This window comes from Fusarium poae, chromosome 4, assembly GCF_019609905.1.
Source record: "Fusarium poae strain DAOMC 252244 chromosome 4, whole genome shotgun sequence".
Classification (NCBI taxonomy): Eukaryota; Fungi; Ascomycota; class Sordariomycetes; order Hypocreales; family Nectriaceae; genus Fusarium; species Fusarium poae.
Genome location: NC_058402.1, coordinates 6387566 through 6413283, shown reverse-complemented (window position 1 = coordinate 6413283; position 25718 = coordinate 6387566). Strand labels below are relative to the sequence as shown.

The 25718-nt window shown below is 47.6% G+C and overlaps 8 protein-coding genes across 8 annotated transcripts; 2 read left to right on the top strand and 6 right to left on the bottom strand.

Moving 5' to 3' along the window:
• Positions 1-471: 471 nt before the first annotated feature.
• Positions 472-1305, bottom strand: FPOAC1_012151 (uncharacterized protein; the record flags this gene model as incomplete). Its single annotated transcript, XM_044856512.1, has 1 exon — positions 472-1305. The coding sequence occupies one exon, from the start codon at positions 1303-1305 to the stop codon at positions 472-474; it is 834 nt and encodes a 277-aa protein (XP_044703825.1).
• Positions 1306-1925: 620 nt separating this feature from the next.
• FPOAC1_012150 (uncharacterized protein) lies at positions 1926-2386 on the top strand (the record flags this gene model as incomplete). The annotated part of the gene is made up of 2 exons (XM_044856511.1): positions 1926-2185; positions 2296-2386. 2 exons carry the CDS (start codon positions 1926-1928, stop codon positions 2384-2386), a joined length of 351 nt encoding a protein of 116 aa, XP_044703824.1.
• A 270-nt stretch (positions 2387-2656) lies between these two features.
• Positions 2657-3941, bottom strand: BAT1 (Mitochondrial branched-chain amino acid (BCAA) aminotransferase; the record flags this gene model as incomplete). The annotated part of the gene is made up of 2 exons (XM_044856510.1): positions 2657-3666; positions 3728-3941. 2 exons carry the CDS (start codon positions 3939-3941, stop codon positions 2657-2659), a joined length of 1224 nt encoding a protein of 407 aa, XP_044703823.1.
• Positions 3942-4714: 773 nt separating this feature from the next.
• Positions 4715-7590, top strand: FPOAC1_012148 (uncharacterized protein; the record flags this gene model as incomplete). Its single annotated transcript, XM_044856509.1, has 3 exons — positions 4715-5317; positions 5367-6204; positions 6254-7590. 3 exons carry the CDS (start codon positions 4715-4717, stop codon positions 7588-7590), a joined length of 2778 nt encoding a protein of 925 aa, XP_044703822.1.
• A 903-nt stretch (positions 7591-8493) lies between these two features.
• Positions 8494-10052, bottom strand: FPOAC1_012147 (uncharacterized protein; the record flags this gene model as incomplete). Its single annotated transcript, XM_044856508.1, has 2 exons — positions 8494-9731; positions 9812-10052. The coding sequence occupies 2 exons, from the start codon at positions 10050-10052 to the stop codon at positions 8494-8496; spliced, it is 1479 nt and encodes a 492-aa protein (XP_044703821.1).
• A 1647-nt stretch (positions 10053-11699) lies between these two features.
• FPOAC1_012146 (uncharacterized protein) lies at positions 11700-15845 on the bottom strand (the record flags this gene model as incomplete). The annotated part of the gene is made up of 3 exons (XM_044856507.1): positions 11700-12393; positions 12445-15720; positions 15805-15845. 3 exons carry the CDS (start codon positions 15843-15845, stop codon positions 11700-11702), a joined length of 4011 nt encoding a protein of 1336 aa, XP_044703820.1.
• A 4924-nt stretch (positions 15846-20769) lies between these two features.
• On the bottom strand, positions 20770-23197 carry FPOAC1_012145 (uncharacterized protein; the record flags this gene model as incomplete). Its single annotated transcript, XM_044856506.1, has 3 exons — positions 20770-22081; positions 22190-22255; positions 22302-23197. 3 exons carry the CDS (start codon positions 23195-23197, stop codon positions 20770-20772), a joined length of 2274 nt encoding a protein of 757 aa, XP_044703819.1.
• Positions 23198-23961: 764 nt separating this feature from the next.
• Positions 23962-25304, bottom strand: FPOAC1_012144 (uncharacterized protein; the record flags this gene model as incomplete). Its single annotated transcript, XM_044856505.1, has 2 exons — positions 23962-24445; positions 24529-25304. The coding sequence occupies 2 exons, from the start codon at positions 25302-25304 to the stop codon at positions 23962-23964; spliced, it is 1260 nt and encodes a 419-aa protein (XP_044703818.1).
• Between the last annotated feature and the right edge of the window lie 414 nt (positions 25305-25718).

The following is a 25718-nucleotide window of genomic DNA, read 5'->3' as shown; positions in this document are numbered from 1 at the left end:
GAGCTGTTATAGCATGGCATGAATAGGATACAGTTAAGATCGGATCAATTAAGCCGCTGAGGCGAATCATCATCTTCATTATACTAATTCAAATGCTTTTCGTCCTCGAACATGTTTCCTATTAGCAGTGACCGTGGTGGCATAGGGACTTTGCTTGCTATGAGTAGCTATGTATGTCACTCGACGTCTTTTGCTCTCGAATTATTGATGCTCCACCTTCTCTTCCATCTCTTTGGCGATCTCGACCACAAGGACGTGTATCACGATTGTAATGTTAAAGTTAGTAAGCACATCGCATTGGGATACTGCCAAAAATTGAATGGAAATAGAACAGCATAATTTAAAGTTTCAACATCGGTTTTGGTCTTCTAAATGGTTTCATTTTGATGATATTATGAAGCAAAGTGGTGATGTTCTTTTCGCCAATTGACCCTCAATAGAACATATCGGTTGTGATATGGAATGGATAAATCAATGTTCATGATAACCGAGTTCCTGCATCCGTTTACTCTCCCATTCGATGTACTCCTCCTCTGACATCTTGTCGCTCGGAAGACCCTGGTCAGAATTTTCCCATGCGCTTTGCTTTGCGTATTCCGGCCCAACACAAAGTGGACAAAACATCCCTGTATCGCAATCGACAAGGTCTCTGCTCATAATATCGAAGCTCTCTAGAGCCCATGCCCCGTCCCTGCATCCCGCGCAAAATCCGCTAACGTCGTGGCACAGGAAGCATTTCCCCCTTTCGGTCCAGGCAATCACCTCAGGGGCTTTGATGTCCTGATACAGAAAAGACCGACCAAACTTTAGCTCGCGAATAGGAATCGTTAACGATTCGTTTTGCAAGACTGTTCTGGAGATGCCTAGAAAGGGACATTCAGGAGGGGGTGTTCGACTTGGATCGTAAGAGGGCATCGCTGTTGGATCGTACCAGGGGCTAATCAGATAGTTCTCGTAATGGATTAATTCCGTGAGGTTTCTGATAGCGCCAAATCTCCACCATTGGGGAATTTTGTTGCAGACCACAGCCGGTTCTGAGGTCTCGCCATCGAGTTGAACAGATGTAATTTCGACCGGGTAGACTAGGTCATGACTAGGCTGTGCAAAATCGTCTTCTGCCCAAGACAAGATCATGTACCACAGTTCAGGTGGGAGGGTCTTGCTACCTTGCTTAGTGGCAATGTTTTTCGGATTACGACTAATTATATTGTCGATATAGGCAATAGTCCAGGAAGTCGGATCGATAATCAGGATAGTATTCCGGTTAGTCAAACGCCTGACGTCGTTCCTTTCGACAGGCCGCATGATGGGAGGTATCCCGTTATTGTGTTGGGTGATGAAGAGTCGATTGTCGAGTTTTGTTGACCATGCAAGCCAAGTAGCAAACATCGTATCAGTGAGGAATCTCTATATACTTCAATTCTATTAACTTTGATAGAAAGGTTTTACACAACTGTCTTGGGTTTCATATGCTTTTTTGTTTAGCAGGTACTTGTCCGATATAGTTTGAAAAGTGAAGTGAGGTCCGTTCTTCAAGGTTGTATTTGAACCTTACCTATGAGTAGCATCTCCTCAGCTGCGCTTGGAAGCAGTAATAGTTGATGTTTGACTATAACGAATAAAGATAAATTCACGATGAATGTAGCCATAATTGATCATGTTTAAGCATGTCATGATTCTCCCATTTGTCCGTTGGCGTTGAAAGGGCCAAAGTACTTTGTACCTGCAAACACCAATGACAGGGGTGTTATGACTCGTGTCACGTGAGCCTATCAAATCGGACTTCAGCAATTAGTCTACCTAGGTGCTGTATGAATCCGTTCAGAGCAAACAAGCCAGCGTCAAGCTCAACAACGTCACTCGGCCATTGAACCACCGTCAGCCATCCCATCGCTCAACCTCACCCGATACCTCGACGATATACCATGGCCCTCATCCGCGCTGCTGTTGCGCCCCTGCGCGCCGCACGCTGTGTCCGACAGCCCCTCTCCTCCAGAGCCTTCTCCGTGTCCGCCCGACGACGAGGAGGTGGTGGCGAGCACCAATTCGATCCTCCCACCGGCTGGCTTTGGGGTGTCAAGCCCGGTGAGAAGCCTGAGCCTGAGGGTTGGGAGTGGCCTACCTATATCCTTCTCGGAAGTCTTGCCGCCACCGCTGTAGCTCTCGCCTTCAAGCCTGATACTACGTGAGTGATTTGCTCTCGGAGAGTATGAATCGCAATTGAGGAGTCACAATACCTTAAGAGCGAAATTCTGGCCGGGATGTGTTACAAGGATTGTACTAACAGTCATGCAGTGTCTCTACTTGGGCCCTTGAGGAGGCACGAAGAAGGTTAGAGCAGGAGGGAGTTCTGCCCGACCCATCTAAGCAGGACAAGAAGAACTAAGCGGAAGATTTTGACATACAAAGGGTGAAAGTTGGTCAATTGTACATGTTATTTGCATTTGAAGAATGGCATTGCTGGACGCGCTGGGGTTCTGCCGTCTAAACGGGTCTGTGACATAACCTCGGGCTTTCGCTAGCATCGCCGATTGTGAGCCTTAACAAGCAATTGTGGCAAAGCAAATATGTTTCATTTCTTGTGAGCGTAATTATTTTTTGATTCCGATTTGTCTATTCCCAGCCGCTATATAACGCCTTACACATAATCATCACCTCAGATAGCGTAGCTCCACTCGTGCTCCTCGTCACCATACTGGATGGCTTCGATCCACTCCTTCATCTGGAGAGCAATCTCACCAGACTCTTCGATCTCGGATAGACCGCAGTCAACGGATCTTCCCTTCCAAGAGATGGATCGGACAGGGCTGACAATGGCAGCTGTTCCGGTACCGAAAGCCTCGAGCAGGCGGCCCTCATCAGCAGCCTCAGCAAGCTCCTTCATGGTGTACTTGCGCTCGATGACCTCCCAGCCCTGGGGAGCAAGGCGCTCGCGAGCAAGTTGCAGGACAGAGTCACGAGTGACACCCTCAAGGATAGTCCCATCGAGGGGAGCTGTGATAAGCTCCTTCTTACCAGTCTCCTTGTTCTTGAGAGCGACAAACATGTTCATGGTGCCGACCTCAGTAACGTACTCCTCCTCGCCAAACAGCCAAAGGTTCTGTTGGAAACCACGGCTGGCGGCCTGGAGCTGGGGAACGATGCAGGGCGCGTAGTTGGCACCCAGCTTCTTGTCACCAACACCACCAGGCCAAGCACGGACAGCGTAGTCAGTGGCCTCGAGAGAAACAGCCTTGAAGCCAGTGGGGTAGTAAGGACCAACGGGCGAGGCAATACAGTAGAGAAGAGCAGATCCAGGAGGGCCAACGCCAAGTGTCTTTTGAGTTCCGATCATGGTCGGGCGGAGGTAGAGTGAGTATCCTCGCTTGTCGGGGATGAAGCGAGAGTCTAGGTTGGCGAGCTTGGAGACGAGCTCGGTGAAGTCATGAGGCTCAAAAGTAGGGAGCGCGATACGGGCAGCTGATTTGTTGAGTCGAGCCATGTTCTTGTCGGGTCGGAAAAGTCGCACCTTGCCGTGCTTGTCCTTGTACGCCTTCATACCCTCGAAGCACTCGAAGGCGTAATGGAAGACACATGTCGCAGGGTCGAGAGAGAGGTTCTGGTAGGGTGTGATCTTGGGCTCCAACCATCCTTCATCCTGATTCCATTCGATCGCAAGCATGTGGTCTGTCAATTTTTAGCAAGTGTCACCAGCGCATTTCTGTGGTGGACAGGGGATGATATTTACCTGTGAACTCCCTTCCAAACACCAAATCCTCAGGCTTGCTGAGACCCTTGGGCTTTCCCGTTCTCTCAATGGTGAGTTTTGAAGCATCTAAGCCAAGGGGTTTGATGGATGAGGCTGCCTCAGCCTTGATGCTGAAGCGTTGCGCCTGGCACAACGGTCTGAAGCTCGACATGCGAGCGCTCCGTAGAGCGGAGCGAACAAGCATAGGTCTCATCATTGGTGCACTTTCAGAAATCAATTGTTGGTGGTATATAACTGGGACGGTGCAAGAAAAGGCTGAAGCCAAACAAGGACTAGAAGAACAAAAGTTTTTAAAATGAAGTGCGATATTCTAGAGGGTCCAGATGAGGTGGGATATCAACTTAAGTACTAGCAGCATTTGTCTACCATCGGAGACGTATCGGAGCTCGATGATGGCAATGAATTGGAAATCGACCGACTCTAGAGGTTCGCTACAAAGTGCGCCCGAGGTACTTTGCAGGGACAGCCGTTTCCAGGCGTTGTCAGCCGTCTCGGGCCGTATATGAGTCGTCCTGTAAAGTCACTTAAAGTTCCGTAAACGCACCTACCTAGGTACCTAGCACTCCAAAAGACCTGGACCCATCAGCTTAGCGACGACAGGGGGGTTCCATTGAGCTGACCTGGAAGGGTTACAGCGCGTACAGCACTAGTAGCTGCCCGCTTAGGTACAAGTTAGACCCAAGCGTTATCAGCTTATCGTGGGGAAACTGCCAGCCAAAGCTAAAGCAAGGGAAGGATACATTTGTCAACTCTATCAATACCCCTACCGACGCTTATGGGGAATGCGCGATCGCAACCAACGTCATCCCAATTCCTCTTATAGCTTAAACGACGATCAATCAGCGGCCTCTTGTTCACTTCATCTTTCATTGCGACCTTGAAGCTTGCGGCGATCACGCATTTGCTTTCCACGACCCCCTTAACCCGACTCGATATTTGCGACCCAATTCATGGAGAGCTGCCACCATGTTCTCCTCGGCCTTTAAGTCCATCTCTGCCACCAACATCACCGGCAATTACTCCATCTCCTCAGCACCGACTTCGACGGCTGGTCCCTGGAAGATCTTCGATGCGAAAAAGAAATCAACTGGAAAACCCTACAGTGTCTTTGTTTTCGACAGGAAGTCGTTGGACAGCCATGGCAACTCGTTGGGCCGCTCTGGCGCAGCCTCCTTCAAGAAGACTGTCGAGGAAGTTGTTGAGCGACTAAAGAAGGAAGCATCGAGCCTTGCAAAGCTACGGCATCCCAGCATTCTGGAGTTGGTCGAACCCGTGGAGGAGACGAGAGGCGGAGGCTTGCAATTCGTTACCGAATCCGTCACAGCTTCACTGTCCAGTCTGTTGCAGGACAAGGACGAGCAGGAACGAGCTGGAGGACCGGGTGGAAGGTCGAGCCGATACGTGACTGAGGATGCCGACGGGACCAAGAGACGAAGAGAGTTGGAGATCGACGAGCTGGAAATTCAAAAAGGTCTGCTTCAAGTCAGCAAAGCGCTCGAATTCCTGCATGAGAATGCCGGTATCGTTCACGGAAACCTCACGCCTGATTCAGTTCTCATCAACTCGAAGGTATGTTATTTCACAAGCATATTATGACCACTTAACTAACACGATGCAGTCTGACTGGAAGATCAGTGGATTAGCTTTTGCCAGCCCTCCTGAAGGATCCGACAAACCCACATCTATTCAAGGGATCAACTTATATGAAGTCCTCAACATGGATCCTCGACTACCCAAGACGGTACAGCTCAACCTTGATTATACCTCCCCTGACTTTGTGGTCGACAACAACCTCAACGCGTCTGCTGATATGTTCTCTCTTGGACTTATGTCAGTCGCTCTGTACAACTCACCTCACAAATCTCCTTTAGAATGCCATGGCAGTTTGTCTACATACAAGCGATTGTTTTCGAGTTCTTCCAGCGTCCCATCTGCCACCAACAACTACCTTTCCTCACGCCCTCTCCCTAGGGAACTTTCGCATGATGTTCTACCTAGACTAATTACAAGGCGGCCCGCTCAACGAATGACAGCGCGCGAGTTCCAGCAAAGCGAGTATTTCGACAACATTCTGGTGTCGACCATTAGATTCTTGGACTCATTCCCTGCCAAGACTTCAAATGAGAAAGCTTCTTTCATGCGAGGCCTCAACAAGGTTTTGCCCTCGTTCCCTAAGTCAGTAATGGAGAAGAAGATTCTACCAGCATTGATAGAGGAGCTGAAAGACCGCGATCTCTTATCACTCATTCTCCAAAACGTCTTCAAAATTCTTGACCTTCTGCCATCAGCCAAGAGGGCGTTTAGTGAAAAGGTTCGGCCCTCTTTGAGGGAGATTTTTGTCGCAAACGCCAAGCAAACGCAAGAGAAAGACCCTGCTAGAGACGCTGGTCTCATGGTTGTTCTTGAGCATATTTCCTCAGTCTCCAATAATTGCTCTGGAAAGGAGTTTAAAGATGGTAAGTCTCTTCAGCTGAGTGCAGCTAATTGTATACTGACTTCTTTCAGACATGCTCCCTGTCATACTAGCAGCAATCGAATGTCCAACACACTCAATTGTCGATGCTGCTCTTCGTAGCTTGCCAGTCGTTCTACCTGTTCTTGACTTCAGCACAATCAAAAACGAGCTGTTCCCAGTGATCGCAACTGTTTTTAGTAAGACAAACAGTCTTGCGATCAAGGTCCGCGGTCTGCGAGCATTTGTGATACTTTGCGGCGGAAAGAATGATAGCGGCGAAGATGACGGGCTCAACGGACTTGAGAATAAGAAGACGTCTTCATCAAGCGCCCTTGACAAATACACCATGCAAGAAAAGATCGTTCCACTGATCCGAGTCATTAAGACAAAGGAGCCCGCTGTTATGATGGCAGCTTTGAGCGTAATGAAGGTTGTGGGCTCAGTCGCCGATGCTGATTTTGTGGCAATGGAAATTCTACCCATCCTCTGGAGTATGAGTTTAGGACCACTGCTCGACCTGAAGCAGTTCCAAAGCTTCATGGAACTGATCAAGAGTCTATCTCGAAGGGTTGAGGATGAGCAAACGCGAAAATTGCAAGAGCTTGGTGGTAACTCGAACGGTTCTACCGCACCAGCTGAGGATTTCATGGCCTTTGGCGGAGTCACTGGCACCACCTTTGATCAGAGCAACGGAGCTACAGAGGACGACTTTGAGAACCTCGTCAAGGGTCGTGTGGCAAGTCCCAGGTCAAGCACAGCAACTCCCAGCTGGGACGACCCGGCCAAATCGAAATCGAGCACACCGGCACCCACGTTCTCGTGGTCTACGCCTCCTCCACCTGCAAGCAACACGATACCAAAGCTTGCACCTCAAAAGGCACCGTCTTACAGGACCGTGACACCGGATCTCGGTCGTTTCGAGGCTCTCACGCCGTCGTCTACGCAGTTCAGTCAACCAATGCAACCGACGCCGAGCCAGCCTTTTCAACCACCGACGCAATCGCAGCCGATGCAGTCAATGCAGCCTATGGCACCACAGAAGCCCTTGTCAACGTCCACCTCTGGAACTTCTATCAACTGGTCGGCTGCTACCCCAGCTGCGTCAAGTCCGTGGGGAGGTTCCTCCGGATTCGGCACCAGTGCATCTGCAGGCAATATGGGCGCTTCAATGGCCAGCTTGTCACTGAACTCGAACGCACGACAGTCGTCCTTTACACTTCCTCCGCCGCCAGGCAACACTTCTACTCCTCCTGTATCTTCGTTCACGATGCCCCCACCGCCAGCGACGAATTGGGGTAGCATGAGCTCCATGGGCAACTCGGCGTCCAACACATCACAGAACACAGGACAAAAGTCTGGACTTGACAAATATGAGAGCTTGATTTAAGTTTCGGTTGTATTTTTGGGTAGAATTATGTGGTTATAGCATGGAGGCAAACGGCTGGGTATAGAATATTTGACTTGAACAGTAAGTCTGGGATATCATGAGTATCGTAGTAGTGTTAGCATAGCAAGAGCCAAAAGTTGGGTAGTAACTAGGAGAAGTTGCTATGGTTAGGATACATCCTGTTGTGCTCAATAGACTTGCATCGCATCTTTAGAAGTACATATAACAGGTAGCTGTATCAACGTCTTTGGGATCAGCGTAAACTAAAGTGTCGATCCGGAACATAGCCTCCTCCCTAGAAGAGAGTTGGGTAGTCTACATATAGACTGCATCTCAAGCATCTCAACAATCAATTTATTTTACCAAAACTTTTATCTCCTAGGTAGCTCTATCTGACTTGCACCTCGCAACATCACATCATTTTTGAGCGCTCTACTTCTCCTTCTCACGCCACAATTTCGGTTCGGTTGCCATCGAATTCCAAGCCCCGCTCTAAGGAGATAAGTAGTGAATCATGATTTCACTCCTTTCTATATATATTCGTGGGTGGGGGATTTCTGAAAAGGTTGGATGAGAAAGAAGAATGTCACAAAGAAAAGAAGTATATCCATGAAATTGTAGAAAACACACACAAATATAGATATTAAGGAACGAGAAGCAATAAAAGAAGAATGATACTCTCATAAACAAAACTCTAACAAACGGTTTAGTTCCGCTAGATACCTTTTACTCCGTCCATATCCATCCATCCATTTATTTTAGTTGGCATATCATTTCCTCCAGACGCCTTGCCATCCGCTTGCAACAGAACAAAGTAACGAAAACGTAGCAAATAAAAGGATGCGAATTGAAAAAAACAAATCTTCCATGCCTGTAGTTCAAGGAGAATAAGAAGGAAAACCCTTATTTCTTGGCTTTCTTCTTAGTCTTCTTCTCCTCCTCAAAGACATGTCGGCTCTTGTAACCAGGCTCAGTACGTACTTCAACCTTTTGGTCTTTGGGGATCATCTCGTGTACCATGGACCATCCGAGACGGCGACACAGTTCAGCGACAACAACATCACAATCGCCCAAAAGATCAATGTCAAAATTAATGTGGTTGACAGCCTGGCGAGACACGTAAATTTGAGGGATGTCTGCGTCCAGCCAAGACACAATCTCAGACACGGGTGTGACCTTGAGAGAAGTGCCAATGACAATAACGAGGTCAACCTTGTCGCGATCGTGCTCAGTTAGTCGTCGTGAGAACTCATCAGGGAGAGCCTCCCCGAAGAAGGTAATGTCAGGCTTCATGACACCAGCCTCGGGAATGTCGTACTCAGATTCATCGGAGCTATCAGCGTCCCATCGTCGTCGTTTCTTCTCGGTGCCCGCTGATCGCTTACGCTTGGGCGGGGCCCCAGCGGTGCGCAGAGTCTGGACGCAACGCGGACATCGAGGGATCTTGTCGGCCTTGATCTCCGGGAAGATCTTCTCTCCTTCACACTTGTAACCGCACTGAACACAGGTAGCGGTTCCGAAAGAACCGTGGCACTGGATGAGCTTGTCCTTGGGAACACCGGCTTTGACCTCGAGGTTGTCGATGTTTTGAGAGTAATTGGTTAATAACTTGCCCTTCTCATGGAGCATGGCGATAAACTTGTGAGTCGGTGTGTATTTGTCTGTGCTTGGCAGAATGTCCTTGGCCACCGAGTAAAAAATGGTAGGATCCTGTTTGAAGACGCCAATGTCAAAGACCTCTTGCGGATCACTGAGGCCAAGATGCTCAAGTTTGGAGTAGAGACCAGTTCCCTGGGAACGGAAGTCGGGAATGCCCAGCGAGGTAGAAATACCAGCCCCGGTTATGAGAATAATGTTGTTGCTCTTTGCAATTAAATCAACGGCATCGTCCACCGTGTTGTAACGCAAAATCTTAGCGCGCTTGCCCAGCTCACGCGTAATGGCCAGCGATAACAGGTGGAAGTAGGCATCATCATTCTCGCCCTCGAGAAAAGCGGGAGGACGAATACCAAAAGCGCTGAGAAGTTTTCTAGCGGTATAGTGACCAGCATCGACAGTGCGTTGGCAAAATACAGCTGGACCATACTCTCGGAGTTCCCGACGAAGTCTGCTAGCTTCCTCTGGAGTACACAATTTGGGGTCTTTTTTTCGTTGGAGAAGATGGTTAGCAAAAATAAATAGACAAAAAGTAAAAGAGTAGTAGTAGTAGTAGACAACTCACCATCGAGTGCAACAGTATTCTCACTGCTCAACTCTTCAAAAGCATCTTCGAATAAGGAATCTGTCTCCCATGACTCTCGAACATCGGCAACTCTCTCTTCGAGATCAGCCAAAGCAACGTTGGCAACAGCCGTCTTGATTTCCTCTTCTGTTGGGTTATCGCCTAGAGTGTCGAGAGCATTTGGTTGAGCTTTTCGTTTGGAGATGGCGACGCTTCTCCCAGAGTTCTTTTTGGGGTTCATGGTGGAAGGGTTTCGAGATTTATAAATGGGAGAGAGGAAGCAGTAAAGGAAAATTAAAAGAGAAAAGTTGGACTTTTTGTGCGTGTGTATCCTCAATATTTGATGTTTGAAAGTGAGGTGAGGAAGTAGGTAAAGAAGTAAGTAAGTAGACTAAAAGGTGTAGGTAAGGAAGAAGAAAGTGGGTCAGAAAGATGAGTGTGAGGGTAAGGGCGAGTGTGAGGGTGGCATCTATTATTAACCCAGATCAAGAACCCCGTGTTTGGTTGGATTGATAATTCGCTTGGCTTGGCTTGACCTGACTTTGTTTTGCTTTTGATATCCAGAGGACCAAGTTACGATGACTGAATGTTCTACTGGTCGAAAGAACAGGTAATTTAAATAATGATTACGCAGTGCTGAAAAGACAAGAAAGAGATACAAAGGGGTTATTGTTGCTACCGTGAAAGCGAGACGGGTATGTAAAGAGAATGGTTTCAGGTTAAGTAGCTGTTCGAACTATTGTTGATCGATTTACATACTTCAAGTGGGCTGATGATTTGTGTGATATAAAGAAAAGAAAGTCCTTTCTGAGAATGTACAGAATGTGGTTACCTTAGTACCTAGATAGTAAAAGAGAAGGAAAATGAAAGAAGATGGCAGAAGCTCGCGGTTTCTCTGATTGCTGTCACTAATAAACCGAAAGAGAGAAGAAAAGGGTTTTGATTAGGGAGCAAAGAAAGTACAGTATTGTATAAATGAATACACTGTTGGGTTGGAATGGCAGATGGCAAACACTGCATGACAGGGGCATTCATTTATTAATGGTTGTTAATTAGACTAAGAGAGTCGACGAAAATCGTACCTATACATTGTTACCTTGTACGCGCAAACAAACAATGCATGTTGCCCTAGGTAATGTCTAAACTAGAAATATCTTCTTATACACTCTCATCCCCGCCTCTTCCCGTCTCTCTTCCATTGTCTAACTGATGTTGCACCAATGCATGTGTAACTACATCTGAGCAAAAGCTCCGCCAAACACTACTACTATGTAACTTGGCCCCTCTCACATTTAACTTTTGCTACGACACCAACGTCCATACGGAGAGAATCCCATGTGAAAACATCAACATTGCTTCCCGAAAATGAAACAACCACTATTTGGTTTCTCTCTGTTCGGTAGTTGTGAGTATGTAAATGGATTCTACAACAATCTCTCAGTCTTATGTCAAATAATAAAACTAAAGAATTGTTTTCCTTCCCTCCAGATCGGACACATGCATATTTTGCTGATTGGCTGACTACAACTTATTATACCTAGGTATCATCACTAACCAATTTCAACCTACGCCCAACCTTATCATTCCATACATCCATGGCAAAGATGGCATTGTATGTGTAATTGAGTAATAGTAAATAGACATAATACATTGTCTCTCTGTAGGTTCCATTAATCTAGAATAATGTCAATCAAGGCCCGGGCACATACATCATCATCAACACTGTTCGAGTATCCATGGTAGAGCAATGCCCTTGTAATTGCGTCGTTCAAACACTTTCATTAATGATATAATGTTAACCAGTTCTATCCGTACCCAAAGTAATACTAGTAAACAATACCAAGCACGCACGCACCAAACAGAAACCAAACAAGGTATCAATCAACGCCTACTTTTGCGCATCGTTGTTGTCTGCATCATCATCTGGTCTCATTTTTGGTTGCCAACCAGCCGCTACACCCGCTGCCACGATACCCGCCATCACTGTAGGCGCTCCGAGTGCAGAGTTGGACCGCGATCTCGTCGATCGAGTTCTCGCTGAATTAGGCGTTCCAATCGGTGTCCCTTCAAAGGGGTTCTCCTGTGTTGGCGTCTGTGGTGCATTGACAGAGCCAGATCGAGAACGGGAAGGACTTCTAGACCTCACCATCTCGACCGCCTCCTTGGGATGCTGGATGGCAAACTTGAGGTTGTTCAGTCGACCTCCCTTCATGCGGCGCATAAAGTTGAGCTCGTCGCGGACGTCCGCCAACGGCTCTGGGTACATGCTCATTTCTTCATCAGAGATTGTGAGGCCAGGGACCCTCTTGGCTCGCTGCTTCAAAAACTCGGGAACCAAAAGCAGCATGAAATGGTCGGGGATCAAGCGGATAAGGATACCAACAGGGATGGAGAGGAAACCAAGCACAAGGGCAATAGCCCAGAGAGTTCCACTTTGCTTCTCCTTGGCGATCTGGAAAGCCGCACCACCGACAAAGATGATAAGGACTTGTCCACCACACATAATGGCACTGATACTGATGAAAAACCAGTTCTTAGTGAGACCCTCGAAGATGTTAAACTTGTTGTCCAGGCGGCGGTTACTGCGCATGTTAGTATGGCTTCTCACTAGATTGTTGAAGAGTAAAACTTACTTCCATTGGTTGAAGATCTGCATCCAGACGAAAGTGTTGAAAACAAGCGTCTTGATCTCGGCGTCTGAAGGAGTGTTCTTTGTTGGTAGAATGCCTTTGGAACCACCGTAGTACAGAAGGAAAGTGATAGCAAGCTGGTACACCGATTGTCCGAAGATCATCTTCCACATGGTGACGGAAATGATGCTCGATCCCTTGGGCTCAGGCTTTCGGTCGAGAACGCTGTCGTGGGGAGGATCAGTAGCAAGAGCCAGAGCGGCGAGGGTGTCCATAATCAGGTTGACCCAGAGAAGTTGCACGGCCGTCAAGACTGACGACTCTTCATCATTGGAAACAGCGGTAACAAAGGTCAGGATAACAGCTGTGACGTTGACTGTAAGCTGGAATTGTAGGAATCGCTTGACTGCGTCATTGACTGCGCGACCCCATTTCAGGGCCTTGACAATACTGTTGAAGTTGTCGTCCATAAGAATGATAGCCGAAGCTTCCTTTGCAACCTCTGTACCGGCGATACCCATTGAGAAGCCAACATCGGCCATTTTGAGAGCGGGCGCATCGTTGGTGCCGTCACCGGTAACAGCAACGGTCTCGTTCTTGTCCTTGAGTCTCTTAACAAGGATTCGCTTGTCTTCAGGGGACGATCGTGCCAATACGTGCAGGCGAGGGATAATCTCTTCTTGCTGGAGCTTAGAGAGGTTTCGGAATTCAGGCCCCTCCATGACAATAGAGTTGGGCTGTATGATACCGCATTCCTTTGCGATAGCTTCAGCTGTAATCTTGTTGTCACCAGTGACCATGCGAACAGTGACGCCGGCCCCCTGGCAGAGTTTTACGGCCTCCGGAACTCCCTCTCGGAGGGGATCCTGGATACCGACAACGCCAACAAAAGCCATATCCGTGAAGATATCCTCGAAAACAACCTCCTTACCACCATCAACATGGCCGACATTCTTAGGAGGCCATGAGGGAAAATCCTTGTAACAAATACCGATTGTTCGGAGAGATCTTCTCGCATAACTCTCAATGAGGTGCTTGACAGTTTCGATGTTATCGTCAGACATAGAAGCAAGTGAGTCGTCGTTGGCAGGATCGCGGAAAACCTGTGTGCACTTGGAAAGGATAATTTCGGAGGCACCCTTGATGTAGAGACGGGCACTGCCGTTGGGACCCTGGCAGATGATGCCCATGCACTTGCGGCCAGAATCGAAGGGAATAAGCTGCAAGACCTTTGCGTTCTCGCGCTCTTCACTCACGGGACCCATGCCGAGATGGGATTTGGCGAGAATAAGCAGCGCCGTTTCGGTCTTGGATCCAATAAACGTCTTTTCACCATCGACCTCACCCTCAAAAGCAGTCGAGTTGAGGGCAATAGACTTGAGAAGAATATCCTTGACAGGTTTGCTAAGCATCTTGGCAAATTCACCGATGCTGATATCACCACTTGTGTCCACAGGGGTGGAGGCATTGCTATCATCTCCGCGCTGTGAGCCGCCAAATCGTAGACTTGTTCCGATGGTTCCAGAAACGACTTGCATCTTATTCTGGGTCAGTGTGCCGGTCTTGTCAGAGCAAATGGTTGACGCATTGCCCATGACCTCACAGGCCTTGAGATGTCGCACCAAGTTCGCATCTCGAAGCATACGGGTTGTCGCGAAAGCCAAAGCCAACGTCACAGCAAGTGGCAGTCCCTCGGGAACAGCCACCACAATGATGGTAACGACAACAATAAAAATGTTAAGAAACTGTTGTCCTTTTTGGGCAGGTGAGACAGATGGAGGCATCTTGGGTAGGCCGACAAGAAACTTGATGAACAGAACGATGAAGAGTAGAAGACCTGCAGCACTACCAAGCTTGGCAATGTAAGTAGCGATGACATTCAGCTTCGCTTGCAGAGGAGTCATCTCAGGGTCCTCGTTCAATGACATGAGAGTTTTGCCATAAGAAGAGTAAACACCAACGGAAGTCGCCATGTAAGTGCCGACACCTTCCATGATACGGGCTCCTGATTGAATAAAAGGGTCCATCTTCTTGAGATTGTCACGGTTCTCAATGGCGTTGTAAACGACTTCGGCAGATTGTTTTCGAATGATGTCGGACTCTCCAGTGGCCTGCGATTCGTCGCATTTGACGTTGAAACCTTCGATAAGAATTCCATCAACCGGCACCAGATCTCCAGGTTCAAGGTGAACCACATCGCCGGCCAAAATATCAAAAACAGACAACTCGATCGTCTTTCCTGAACGAATGACTTTAACCAAGCGGTCCTGTTTCTTTTTGTTCAGTTTCGTGAATTGACGTTCCTTTTGGTAATCATTCAAAGATCCAACAATGACAACGATGGCGATGGCGACAATAATCGCAACACCTTCGACCCATTCAACCTTGGGTTCACCGTCCTTGTGCTCTCCGCCAAAGGTCTGGTACAGGCCAACTGCAAGACTGACAACAGCAGCGATGGACAGTAGAATCAGGACCTTGTCGTTGTATGTGATCCACATAAGCTGCAAAAGGCTCTTGCCCTTCTTCTCGGGTAGTCGGTTGTCCTTGTAAACACGGAGTCGGTCGGCAAAACTGTCGCCTGTTTGCGTATTTGAAATATCTTTGTGAGGAGTCTGCTTCTTAGATGTGGCGTCCTCAAATGATATTTGTCCACCTAGACTCTTTTCTTCGACACTCAATCCGGCCTTTCGATCCGATCGCAAACCCTTTTCTATACCATCAATGCCACCCAACTTATAAAAGGCAGAAAGACTTTTTGGGTTGAACATTTTGTTGAGTTGGCCAGGTGCAAAAGCAAAGGGATTGTTTTCCACCTCGAAATCTTGCTCAGTACCAGTGTCTGGCTTCAGGGCGGTCTCGTCATTAATGATCTTGTTATGGTCATAATCAGAACCTTTGAGCGTCTCGTTTTGTGTTGAGTTGGATGCTACAACAGTGGTATCGCCATGCGATGATACGTCAGAGTCGACGGAGTTTTGTCGTGATCGGTGGTTAATAGGCACAGACAGAAATCCAGCACCCTTGTCGCCTGACCTCGATAATACTGGACTAGAAACATTATGAGGACTGGTTGGTCTGCTATCCCTGTTTTCAAAGTTCAAAGAAGTGTTGACTTCAGGTCGCGAAGGTCGTTGCGACATGCCTGCGGTTGCTGCGGGATCAGCTGTTGTTGTAGGGCTGACTGCGTCGTCTTGTAGATTGGGTGGTTGTGATTCTTGAGGAGGATCGGTAGAAGTATTAGTATTGACAGCAGTGGTATCAATAGTGATTGTGGGACTGGAGGGATTAATTAGCATTGATGAGTAAATGTTTGGATCACTGGAGGCCCCGTGGGCGTCAGTGTCAGTGTCAGTCACGTACGCGCGACGCCGCATGGGCGGATTGTCATCATGATCAGCCATGTTGAGCCGGGCAGTGCCGTGACGAGCGACAGCCTAGACTTGGGAGCTGTGGAAATGACAGCAAGCCGAATTGAGGCTATGCAACGGAATGTCTTGTTGGAAAGTACTTGGTATTATGTTGAGTAAAAGGGAGCTTCAGTTCCAGGGAAGAGGGCGTGGAGCCAAGGAGAGCGCATGGGTCAGTGATGTTTAAGTAGTAAGTGGTGTAGGAGGGAGGGAGTGAACTAAAAAGGAAACTAGAATTAGAAGAAGGAGCCTCAACTGGGCGACGGAAAGTTTAGAAATCGAATGATTAAACCCTCTTCAAGAACCAGTGTTAGACATGGCCAACCAAAGGGTTCAGTTGAAGGTTGAGGAGAAATGCAATCAAGAGCCAAAAGGTGGAGGACATGTTTTTCGCCTCGACCGAACTTCCTTCCTTTCGACTTGGATGATTGAGGCAGTGCAAGCCAGCTAATACTTCTGATTGGTTCCTACTCTTCACCTTGGGGTGCATGTAGAAAGAGACGTACCTCAAGGGCATTAAAAATTGGATCCTCTTAAGCCCGGGGCAGGGGCCGGGAAAGCGCTAAATTGACGGAAGTCCTTCTGTCTTTGGGCAAAGACGACTGTAAGTCCAAACATGCAGTATCCATCAGGTCCATTGAATCAGTAAGGTTAGTAATTATTGCCTGACGATGGATGTACCTAAAAATGACTTGGACACAATTTGACAGGGAATTCGCATTATGATTTCCCGTGGGAAAGATGGTGGCTTAACATGCACTGTGCTTATAGCTCTTGGCTCCCTATCAATCGAATTTCGAGTCCATTATCAAACATCGATCGATATATTGATTTACCCATAGATCAATCAATCAATTGCTTAGATGTTCGATCCTCTTCATCTCCGCGATTTCCATGTTGAAAGCTTTCCCTCCTGTGACTGGTATATCTTCCAGGCGGCCTCTCTCTCTAGCTCTACTTCATAGCTTTACGCTCACAAAAGGAGGCTGTGTAATGATTTGAGTTCCGATGTGGCCTAGAGTTTCCTTGTCACTAAAGGCAAAATAGTGACGAATCTCAGCTGTCGTTGTTCTTCCTCAACAGAATTTGAGGCAGCTCATGATCTTGCTCTCATGCGTTCTCTTCGCCCCCTGTCGCCACAGTGCACGCACCTACATGAACATCCCGTCTTGGCGGTCCGTCTAGAAGCGACAGAGCCAAGCCTCTAGAATCTATAGAGTAGCAGTAGGCCGCTCAGTGGCATAACTTGGCGCCAAGCTAAAAATGCGCTGTGAAACGTCTTTGATCTACAACTATTAAACATTGTGCTGTATTTATTTTCATGTCATAACGATGTGATATTTTACTCAAGCAAATATTATTGCAAGCAAAAGTCCTTGCATAAGCATGAATATGCTGTCATTTACACCAATCCATCAACCACTAACAAATGACGTCTAATACCGCAAATGTTTGTCACCACGTTAAGCGAAATGGGCAACAACAATAGCTTGGTAATGCCCCAGTTCCACCACGAAGCAATTGCCGGATCATATTACACACTGGTATGAACATGAACATAGCATCGGTCGACGTGACGACGCGTTGCTATTCTTGCTAATTTACAGTGGACTCTCTGTCTTAGTCCATTGGACCCATCAATATCAAGCTCACATATTTGACTTGATTCACCGGGGTTTTTCAACATCCGGAATGTGCATATCTCTTGAACAATCAACTTCCTCATCAAGGATGAATCCTAACGGCGCTGACAGACAGAAAGGCACAAGAGTCCCGCAGCCTAGTCCGTAGGAATATTACAGAAGTTCTATGGGTAATTTCCTTGTAAATTGGGTCTCGTCAATCCTTGTTTTTTAGCTGCGGGTTCTTGCGTACATTAGTAGTCACACGGCTGATGAGCTTAATTGTTCCCTAAGATTACTTTGTACTTTACTGTGCATTCCGTAGCTGCCAAAATAGCTCCATGTAAAACTTGTTTCTCAGCGCTGATGACATATGTTAGGAATTATTCACTTTCGACATCTGACTGATATTACATGGAGAGAGAAAAAAGAAGTCAAGCAGCAACGTCGTATTCAGGGGTTTATTACCAGGATTGAGACGCTCGGGATCGATCCTATCCAAGAGATATTGTATCAACCAGTGAGAAAGACCCATAACGCTATTAGAGGGCTATCCAATCGCGCCCGGATGCAATCTCCACTGTTTAGACAAGCTTCATTTATGATTCTTAGAAGGATGAGCTTTGTTTGTGGGAAAACAGCCAGGATTGATTACCCAGGTAGGCAAGTGGTTATCATCAACACAAGATAGACCAACAAGGTGAGCTCAGTGACAAATGTCGTGCTTGAAACAGATTCTTGGCAATTCAACACTCAGCCAAGTAAAAGTGCTAAACATTGGGCATCTCCTTTTTATGCCCGTCGTATGTCGGTCATGCACGAATAAAGAGCATTGACATTGGTATGGTCGAGACTACCATCTCCACCTACAAACGGCCAAACACTTAGATACAGCCCCATCATACAGGCTTTTTCGATGGGGATGGAATGTCTTGCCGTCACTCAGTCAGGTCAGTGAGTGACATACAGCAATGGGAGGCCTTTGTAGGAGGCCGTCAGTCATTCAAGGAGTGGCGGGTGTTACTACACAGCCACGACGCCACATCGCACGTCCTAAAGCCCGACGTCTCGTAACAGACCGAGCGAGTATCAAGTAGATCAAGCATTGGGAATTAATGTCAAGTGATTTTCGACATAATAGCAATTCCGTGGGAAACACAACACATCTTGGATTTCCATTCCGTAGACTTTGTCTTCTAAACTCAACAGCAATCGTCGTTGAAAAAGAGTTATCCTCATCCAATTTAGGTAGCAAATATCGAATCAAGTGGCCAATCAAATGCAGTTCTATCTCTCTGCCCAGAAATCCTTCAAGCTGTCACTTTATGCAGCCAGGGTCTTTGAGCATTTGAAGCCAAGACCGAACCCAAGTAACTACAAGCTAGGTACCAAGCTCACAAAATCTCCGAGCTTCTTTCATAAAAACGCAACGCAAACCCAAAGGAAACTCCTTTCTTTCGAGGCATTTCTCGTAAGAATCATTAGAGGCGAAATACGCAGCAGCCCAAAGTGATCACACGCACGACTTACACATGATTCATTGATCTCTCCTGGAAGATAGTGCACATCGCACTGTAGTCCTGTGCTACATTTGACGAAGCGGCGTGTTAAGATTTCGGGTACGAGTTCCATTGCTTCGCCTCATTAGTTGGCCGAGGTACCTAGTGTCCGGAGCATCCTCACAACAATATCATGGTGGCGTTTCTCGGGAAACTTCCCGTCACTCAAAACCGATACAGTAGGCAGTGTTGGTTGTGTTGCTCTCATGGCCCTTGGCCAGTTAGATGTCATGGCTTGTTATCCCATGTGGAAGTTGTATGACCTGCGGAGCGATATGGAGATATCGATGTATCAATACGCATTATTCTGAGTTCCTGTTTTCAAACCAGACTAGGCTTGTTCATACTCTCAGATCCATAATTCAGGGCCGTGTAGAACCCTCTCTGTTGCTCCTTAGGCCAAGGCATAAGAGTATACTCGGAGAGTCAGTGTTCCGGATAACCGATGCATATGCTCTTCGCCTCTGGTGTTGCAATTTCGAAACCGGAATTCTACTCTATGCTCATTTGCGAAAAGTCAGTTCCTTCTTTTTTTCCTCTTACGACAATCGGTATTTGGTATCCCAGCCAAGTCATAGTTTCTTAGTTCAATGCTTCTTGGCGCGACACTGGTGAGCCGGTTTATCCAAGAACAGTCAGACCACTACCACTTATTTTTTCTTAGGTAAGTTCTAAGCACAAGACGAAATTGGAAGGTCCCGAACTAGCACAGCGATCGAATCTCATAAGAGTCACAAGTCGCAAGGCCGATTTGACATGAGATTTATCTCAAACAAATGCGATTACCCTATAGTGATGAGATCTACGAGATTAGAACCATGTCTAAAGGCTGACAGATCATATGTCAACTGTATAGGATTGAGGTCGGACTTCTTTAGTCATTGTATGCCTAGACTAGTCTAGTACAATAAGTGTGCTGCGAGGTGGTTTTGCTCGATGTCGTATCTCATGATGATGGATGCGATTTCACTTTCACACAATTAATCAATACGCCCCGACCAACCACCAAGATCAACCCACCCAGCCGGTATCACAAATCTCCGCAGTGACATTCAAATCACAATTCCAATATCCACTCTCTAGATGAAACATACCTTATCGTGCTTGATAGAGAGAGACCTTATGTTTTACACTTATAGCACAGCCTCCTTCTCATCTAAAAGTCCCTGCTTCCGTACGGCACAGCAGAAACGGAACTACCCTTGATGGAACCTTCACACAATTTAATCTGGCGATCATCATAAAATGTTTTCTGTTCGAATGCAATAGTCTTGGAGTTTATCCCGCTTTCAACTCCACTACATCGTGGCTGTGTAGTTGGATCTCAATCCCAATTAGGAGGTGTTATCCTTCTCTCGAGCAATTGATCCATACAAGATGAGGGATTATGCCTAATCCCGCCAGTATTTTTCATGTGAATACAACTCATTCTGGTTTCCCTGCATGATGCGAACCTGATATCGGCGAACCCAGACTGAATGGGCAGTGATGGAAGCCAAGATAGTAGGTGCTAGGCATAAAGTCAGGCTATACTCCGCACATTTCGAACACAGCTTCCTCTACAGATATAGTCACTGCGTGTGTGCGGAAGGTGTAGTTGAATAACAAAATTCAACCAGAAATTGTATGGCGTGCATGTAAAACAAAAGAACTTTTGAACTCCTGAGTAGTACCCATATTGCAATATGGCGGTGACTGGCTACCCTTTTTGAAACTCCAATACCATTGGTAGTTGCCTTATCTCCGTCCCAAATCTACCTTACGGACAGGAACCATATCTTCGGCACCCTCTTGATCCTTGATTGAGCTCTCAATACCAAAGAATGGTGCAACACCGTGCCTCATGACGCCCTTCCAGAACCCAGACACAATTTCCTTTAGGTCACCCCCGGTCTGCTTGAAATCAGGGAAGGCGTTCACCTCAAGCAACCAGGCAGTGCCTTGAGTATCCACGAGGAAATCTAGACCGTAGACTTCAAAAGCATTGGGCATCGTCTGGAAGTGGATTGGCATAGCCTTTGCTGCCGCCTCGAAGATCTCCCCAGTTACATCACAAATTTGACGGAAGATGTCGTCTCGCATGTCGCTCGGTAGAGGTAGGTCCCAGAAACGACGAACAGTGTTCTCGTTTGGTGAGTCTTGAAGACATGTGTTGGTCAGGAAAGACTCAATGTCTTCTGGTGCATCTGCGGGTGCAGTGTATGGCTTGCCAGCGAAGAGCGCAAGCATGTGCTTGTAGACCCAGACATCAAGGCTCCCGGTGCACATAACATAAGTGCGGATATGGAATTTACGCTTTTCGCCATCAACAAGTAGAGGTGGGTGAATGTATGGCTGCGCGACGAAATGTCGAAGATGTGAAGTTGTAATGCCGTCGCCATCGTTGTCGTTGTCAGTGACCTCCTCTTCATCGTCGGTATCGGGCTGATCCTCCTCCCAGATGTCGAAGATGTTCTGGAGCTCGTCCATCGAGCTGAAGAGTTTGATACCCTGGCCTCGATCACTCATGCCTGGCTTCAGAATCCACCACTCCTTGGAGCTGGGGTCTGACTTCTCTTCGTTACGATCCATGCTTTCTCGAAGATCAAAGGCCTCTACCAGAGCATCGTCCAGAAACTCGGCGAAATCGACCTCAAAGGCTTCGCTACGCTTGATGTGAGTCTTCAGTACAGACTCCGGATGCTTTGCCACCCAGTGATCAACAGTGATAGACAGGTAGTGTTTTCGAATAAGAGCCTTTCGGATCATGTAGCTATTGATAAGAGTGGTACGCTCATGACTACTAGCATACTCAAAGTCGATGGCTTCGTACGCAGTAATCTGCAAGATGTTTTCCTCTGAGGGGACAATCTTCGCAAGAGCTGGCTCATCAGATTGTGGCACATCAGTGATCAGATTGAAAACTCCCTCAGGGAAGAGAGAGTTCAAGGCGGATAAGATGAGCGGTTGAACGTATGCATCTTCGTAGGAAATGACAGCGTGGATTGAGGGGCCTTTTGGTCTCAATACCATCTCTTGACTTTTCCGGTCCGACACCGAACCCGAATCCCTTTATAAAAAGTAAGAATGTATCTATTTGATAATCTTGATAGAATACAGGCATTGTGCTTCTCTCCTAGCCCTGCCCGCCACATATCACACGATCGAGGGTACTTACAGTTCAAGCTCTTTCTGATTAAATTCTCCAGCACCATGCATGAAGTTCGCCTTGAGAGGAGTGATACTAGAGCAGTCAGTTATGTTGGTTTCTCGTACTGGTTTAAGCATACCTTGTCAGTCCTTCCTTGACGGCCCATCCATCGTTACCAGGCGCAGACTCTTCTACGCTCTTGTAAACATCCGTGAACCTTGGTGCCCACTTGAAGTGTTTGTGGGAATGTCCTTTTCGTGAGCTAGGTCGGGCGGCATCGTCGACCTCACCGTCCACGCCCTCACGTATCCTCTCCTCTTCCTCATTCTCGTCTCCTGCCTCACCTTCAATCTCCTGAAAGCAACCACCCTCTCGCCAGTAGTTCTGCAGAACATTTGTCCAAATGGCCTTGTTATTTTCCAGACCTTCTACCAGAGGAACGTTGACGCTGTAGAGATCCGCGCTGCCGTCGGTGGGCCACTGCTTGTAAAGAGTCTCAATAACCTTGACGCTACGGCGACAAGCAGCCTCAATGATGATCGGGTCGTGGTTCCTGGTAAAGAAAGCAAAGCTCAAGGCAATCGACTTCTTTTGACAAACAGCGGCCTCCAGAGCAGCACCTAGAGTTCCTGAACTAAGAGCAAAGACAGCAGTGGTGTTTCTGCCATAGTTGGGACCACTAACGACCAGATCAATAGGTCCTCGATTTTGGAAGAAGTGGTGAAGGCCAATCTGGACGCAAGAGGCGGGTGTCCCGTCAACCAAGATCCATTCTTCAACGTCTCCTGAAGGAGATGGGCGATGGTGAGTAGCGCCTTGAGAATCATCACCATGGACGACGGATGAAGGGCGGTAGTACAGAGGCTTGAGGGTTTGACCAATCATGTGTGCCTTGCCAATCCATGACCTCTGCGTGTGAGGAAGACATACAGAAACAGTGTGGCCGGCCTGTTGCAGCTGCTGGATGAGACAGTGGACGTATGGAGAAGAATGTGGTGATGGCGGGCCATCGTCATTAGTAACGAGGATATGCATCTTTGGCTGTGATGAGAAGGCCGGCGGTTAGTATGAGCTATCACGGGTGTCAGTACGAGTGTTCTTGGGTAAATAGGACAAGACAGAGAAGAAAAGATTCAACTCACTCCCAATGCCTGTTTATACAGTAGATCTACCCAAGTATTTGACGGATGAACGTTGGGCAGAATGAAATCAATGAGGGGCACGTACGTGGGGCAGGAACGCTAGGCAAGTCAGCACGTCACAGAATCACTTCCAATTGGCGTTTGGCATGGGAAAGTACGGACACAAGCAGGGGGAACTCATGTTATTATCATGAACTTGTCTGATTTCTTTATTCAACCGACTCGATCATGAAGAGAAAAAAACTACCTAAAAACCGGGGCTCACAGAATCGAATATGCCTTAAGGAAAATTCCTTGTCAAACCAAACCAGACCAGCCGATACCGAACCAAATAGAACAGAATAAATCGAAACAGACTCAGGCTTGCTTCCTCTCTTCCACTGTCTGATGTCAGGTATCAATCAATCAACCAACCATTCAATACGTCGTCTTCCTGTGCAATATACATTCCATCGTCCCTAGCGGACTTGCTAGTCCTTTTGACGCTCTAATTCCATCCAACGCCGTGATAAAGCCAGTACTAATTTCCATTATAAGGCGAAAGGTAGGGAAATTCCCATACGCAGAATTATGAATTGTCGCGGAACAGCCACTTGACTGTGGTGCGGGAATGTGATAAAAAATCAAATGCAACGCCTAAGAACCGTAAGAGTTGGCCTAAACGCGGCTGCGCTTGGTCTCCCTGGTGTCGATGCTTTCTCCAGATCGTTTGCGCGATGGCGATTTGGGAGCGCTTTCCTTTGTTCGTCTCCAAGAATCGAAGGGGCTTCGCTTGCTGGGTCGCTTGATGACGGGTGCGCTCTCATCTGTCAGCTTGTTGGCAGATCGAGTGACTCGTCGAGTAGACGGTGGTGAAGCCGGAGCGAACTTGGGCGCTTCGGGGGTAGACTCGCGTTCTTTCTTGGAAACTGATGGCGTCGCTGGGTAGGCCAGTTCCTCGTTTTCTTCCACGTCTGTGACGGCTTCTTCTTCTTCGATCTGCTCCTTCGTCTTGACATCCTGGAAGAGGAGACGAGGCTTAATCGAAGCTCGCGTCAAAGGACGACGAAGATTAGCCTCTGGGTCTTCCTCTGCAGTTTGGCGCTCATCCATATCTTCAATCTCATGCTCAGTGAATTTGCGGAAGAATCTCTTGCCACGGCTGTTAAAAAGTTAGTAATTTGTTCCAGAACGCCAAAAAAAAAAAAATGAGATTGATAGAAAAAGCGAAGGGAAAAAACTTACAATGTGTACACCATACCATCCTTACGGTCGGCGAGCTCATCCACGGTCTTCACGCCCTCTCCAGGAACCTTGACCTTGCGCTTGTCGTGTCGTTTGCTAGGTCCAGCACGGGGTGCTTCGCTGAAGAAAGGGTTTTCCGAACTGAGAAAAGGGTTGTCTTCTCGCTCATCACGAACAGGAACCCGATCACGGGTATCAGTAAAGATCTCAATAGGTTCCTCAATCTCCTCTACAGCAAAGCTTTCCAACGAAATGCCGCTGTACTTCTTGGCAGATCGCTTCCTAGGAGTCAAGGTGGCTTCATCGGCGTCAGAGCTAAAAAGGTTGCGGGCGACTGCTTTGATGTGGGCGGTCTTCTTCTCAGTGGGAGGCTTTTGAGGTGTCTTTGATGGTGTGGGGAGCATGCCACCAGCGCCGATGGCAGAAGAGCTGGATCGTTCGTGAGTGCGACGGCTGGCGCCATCTCGAGAAGTTTCAGCATGCATGTTTTCCGTTGCGCGGCGAACAAAATCGTTGGCGGGCATTCGCTTCTTTTGCGTCATAGGTGAGGCGATAGCAGCGTTCAAATGCTTAGAAGACTTTTTGGCGGTTTGAGGTGATCGGGGTTGACGGTCTGATGCGCCGGGAGATGGAGTCCTTGTTCGTTTTGATGAAATTCGTGCAGACTTGCGAGGCGAAAAAGGTTCCCAGTGGTCTTGGTAACCAAGGCGAGGAGTTGGTGGAGTGCGGATGTTGGATGGCGGTGGAGGAGTAGTAGAGCCATGTGCGTCGGCCATATTGACGGTTAGGCAGGCGGCAGCGCCAAAAAAAAATACAATTGCGGATTAGAGCCTTTTCGCTGTAATCTGAAGCTTAACCTTGGAATGAAGATTGTATCAACTCAGGACTCAAAGTGTATACTCGAGGGCTGCCAGGTCTACCAAGAAGATTGCGTCGAATTGAGGGTGCGTGGACTGATGTAGTAAACAGCGCAGTTGACTTAAATCAGTTGCAGTGATTAACTGCAAAAGGGGTATAGTTTTGGATAATAAGGATAAGAGTCGGCAGTGATAAAAGTCGCTTGCTAATAGTTGAAGTTGGCAGATTTAGAGTTGAGGGTTTGTAGGGTAAGATGTTTACATTTGTGAACAGAGAGAACAATCAAAACCTAGTGTAATGAGTAAAGTGGCTGGGACAGACTCTACCCTGGA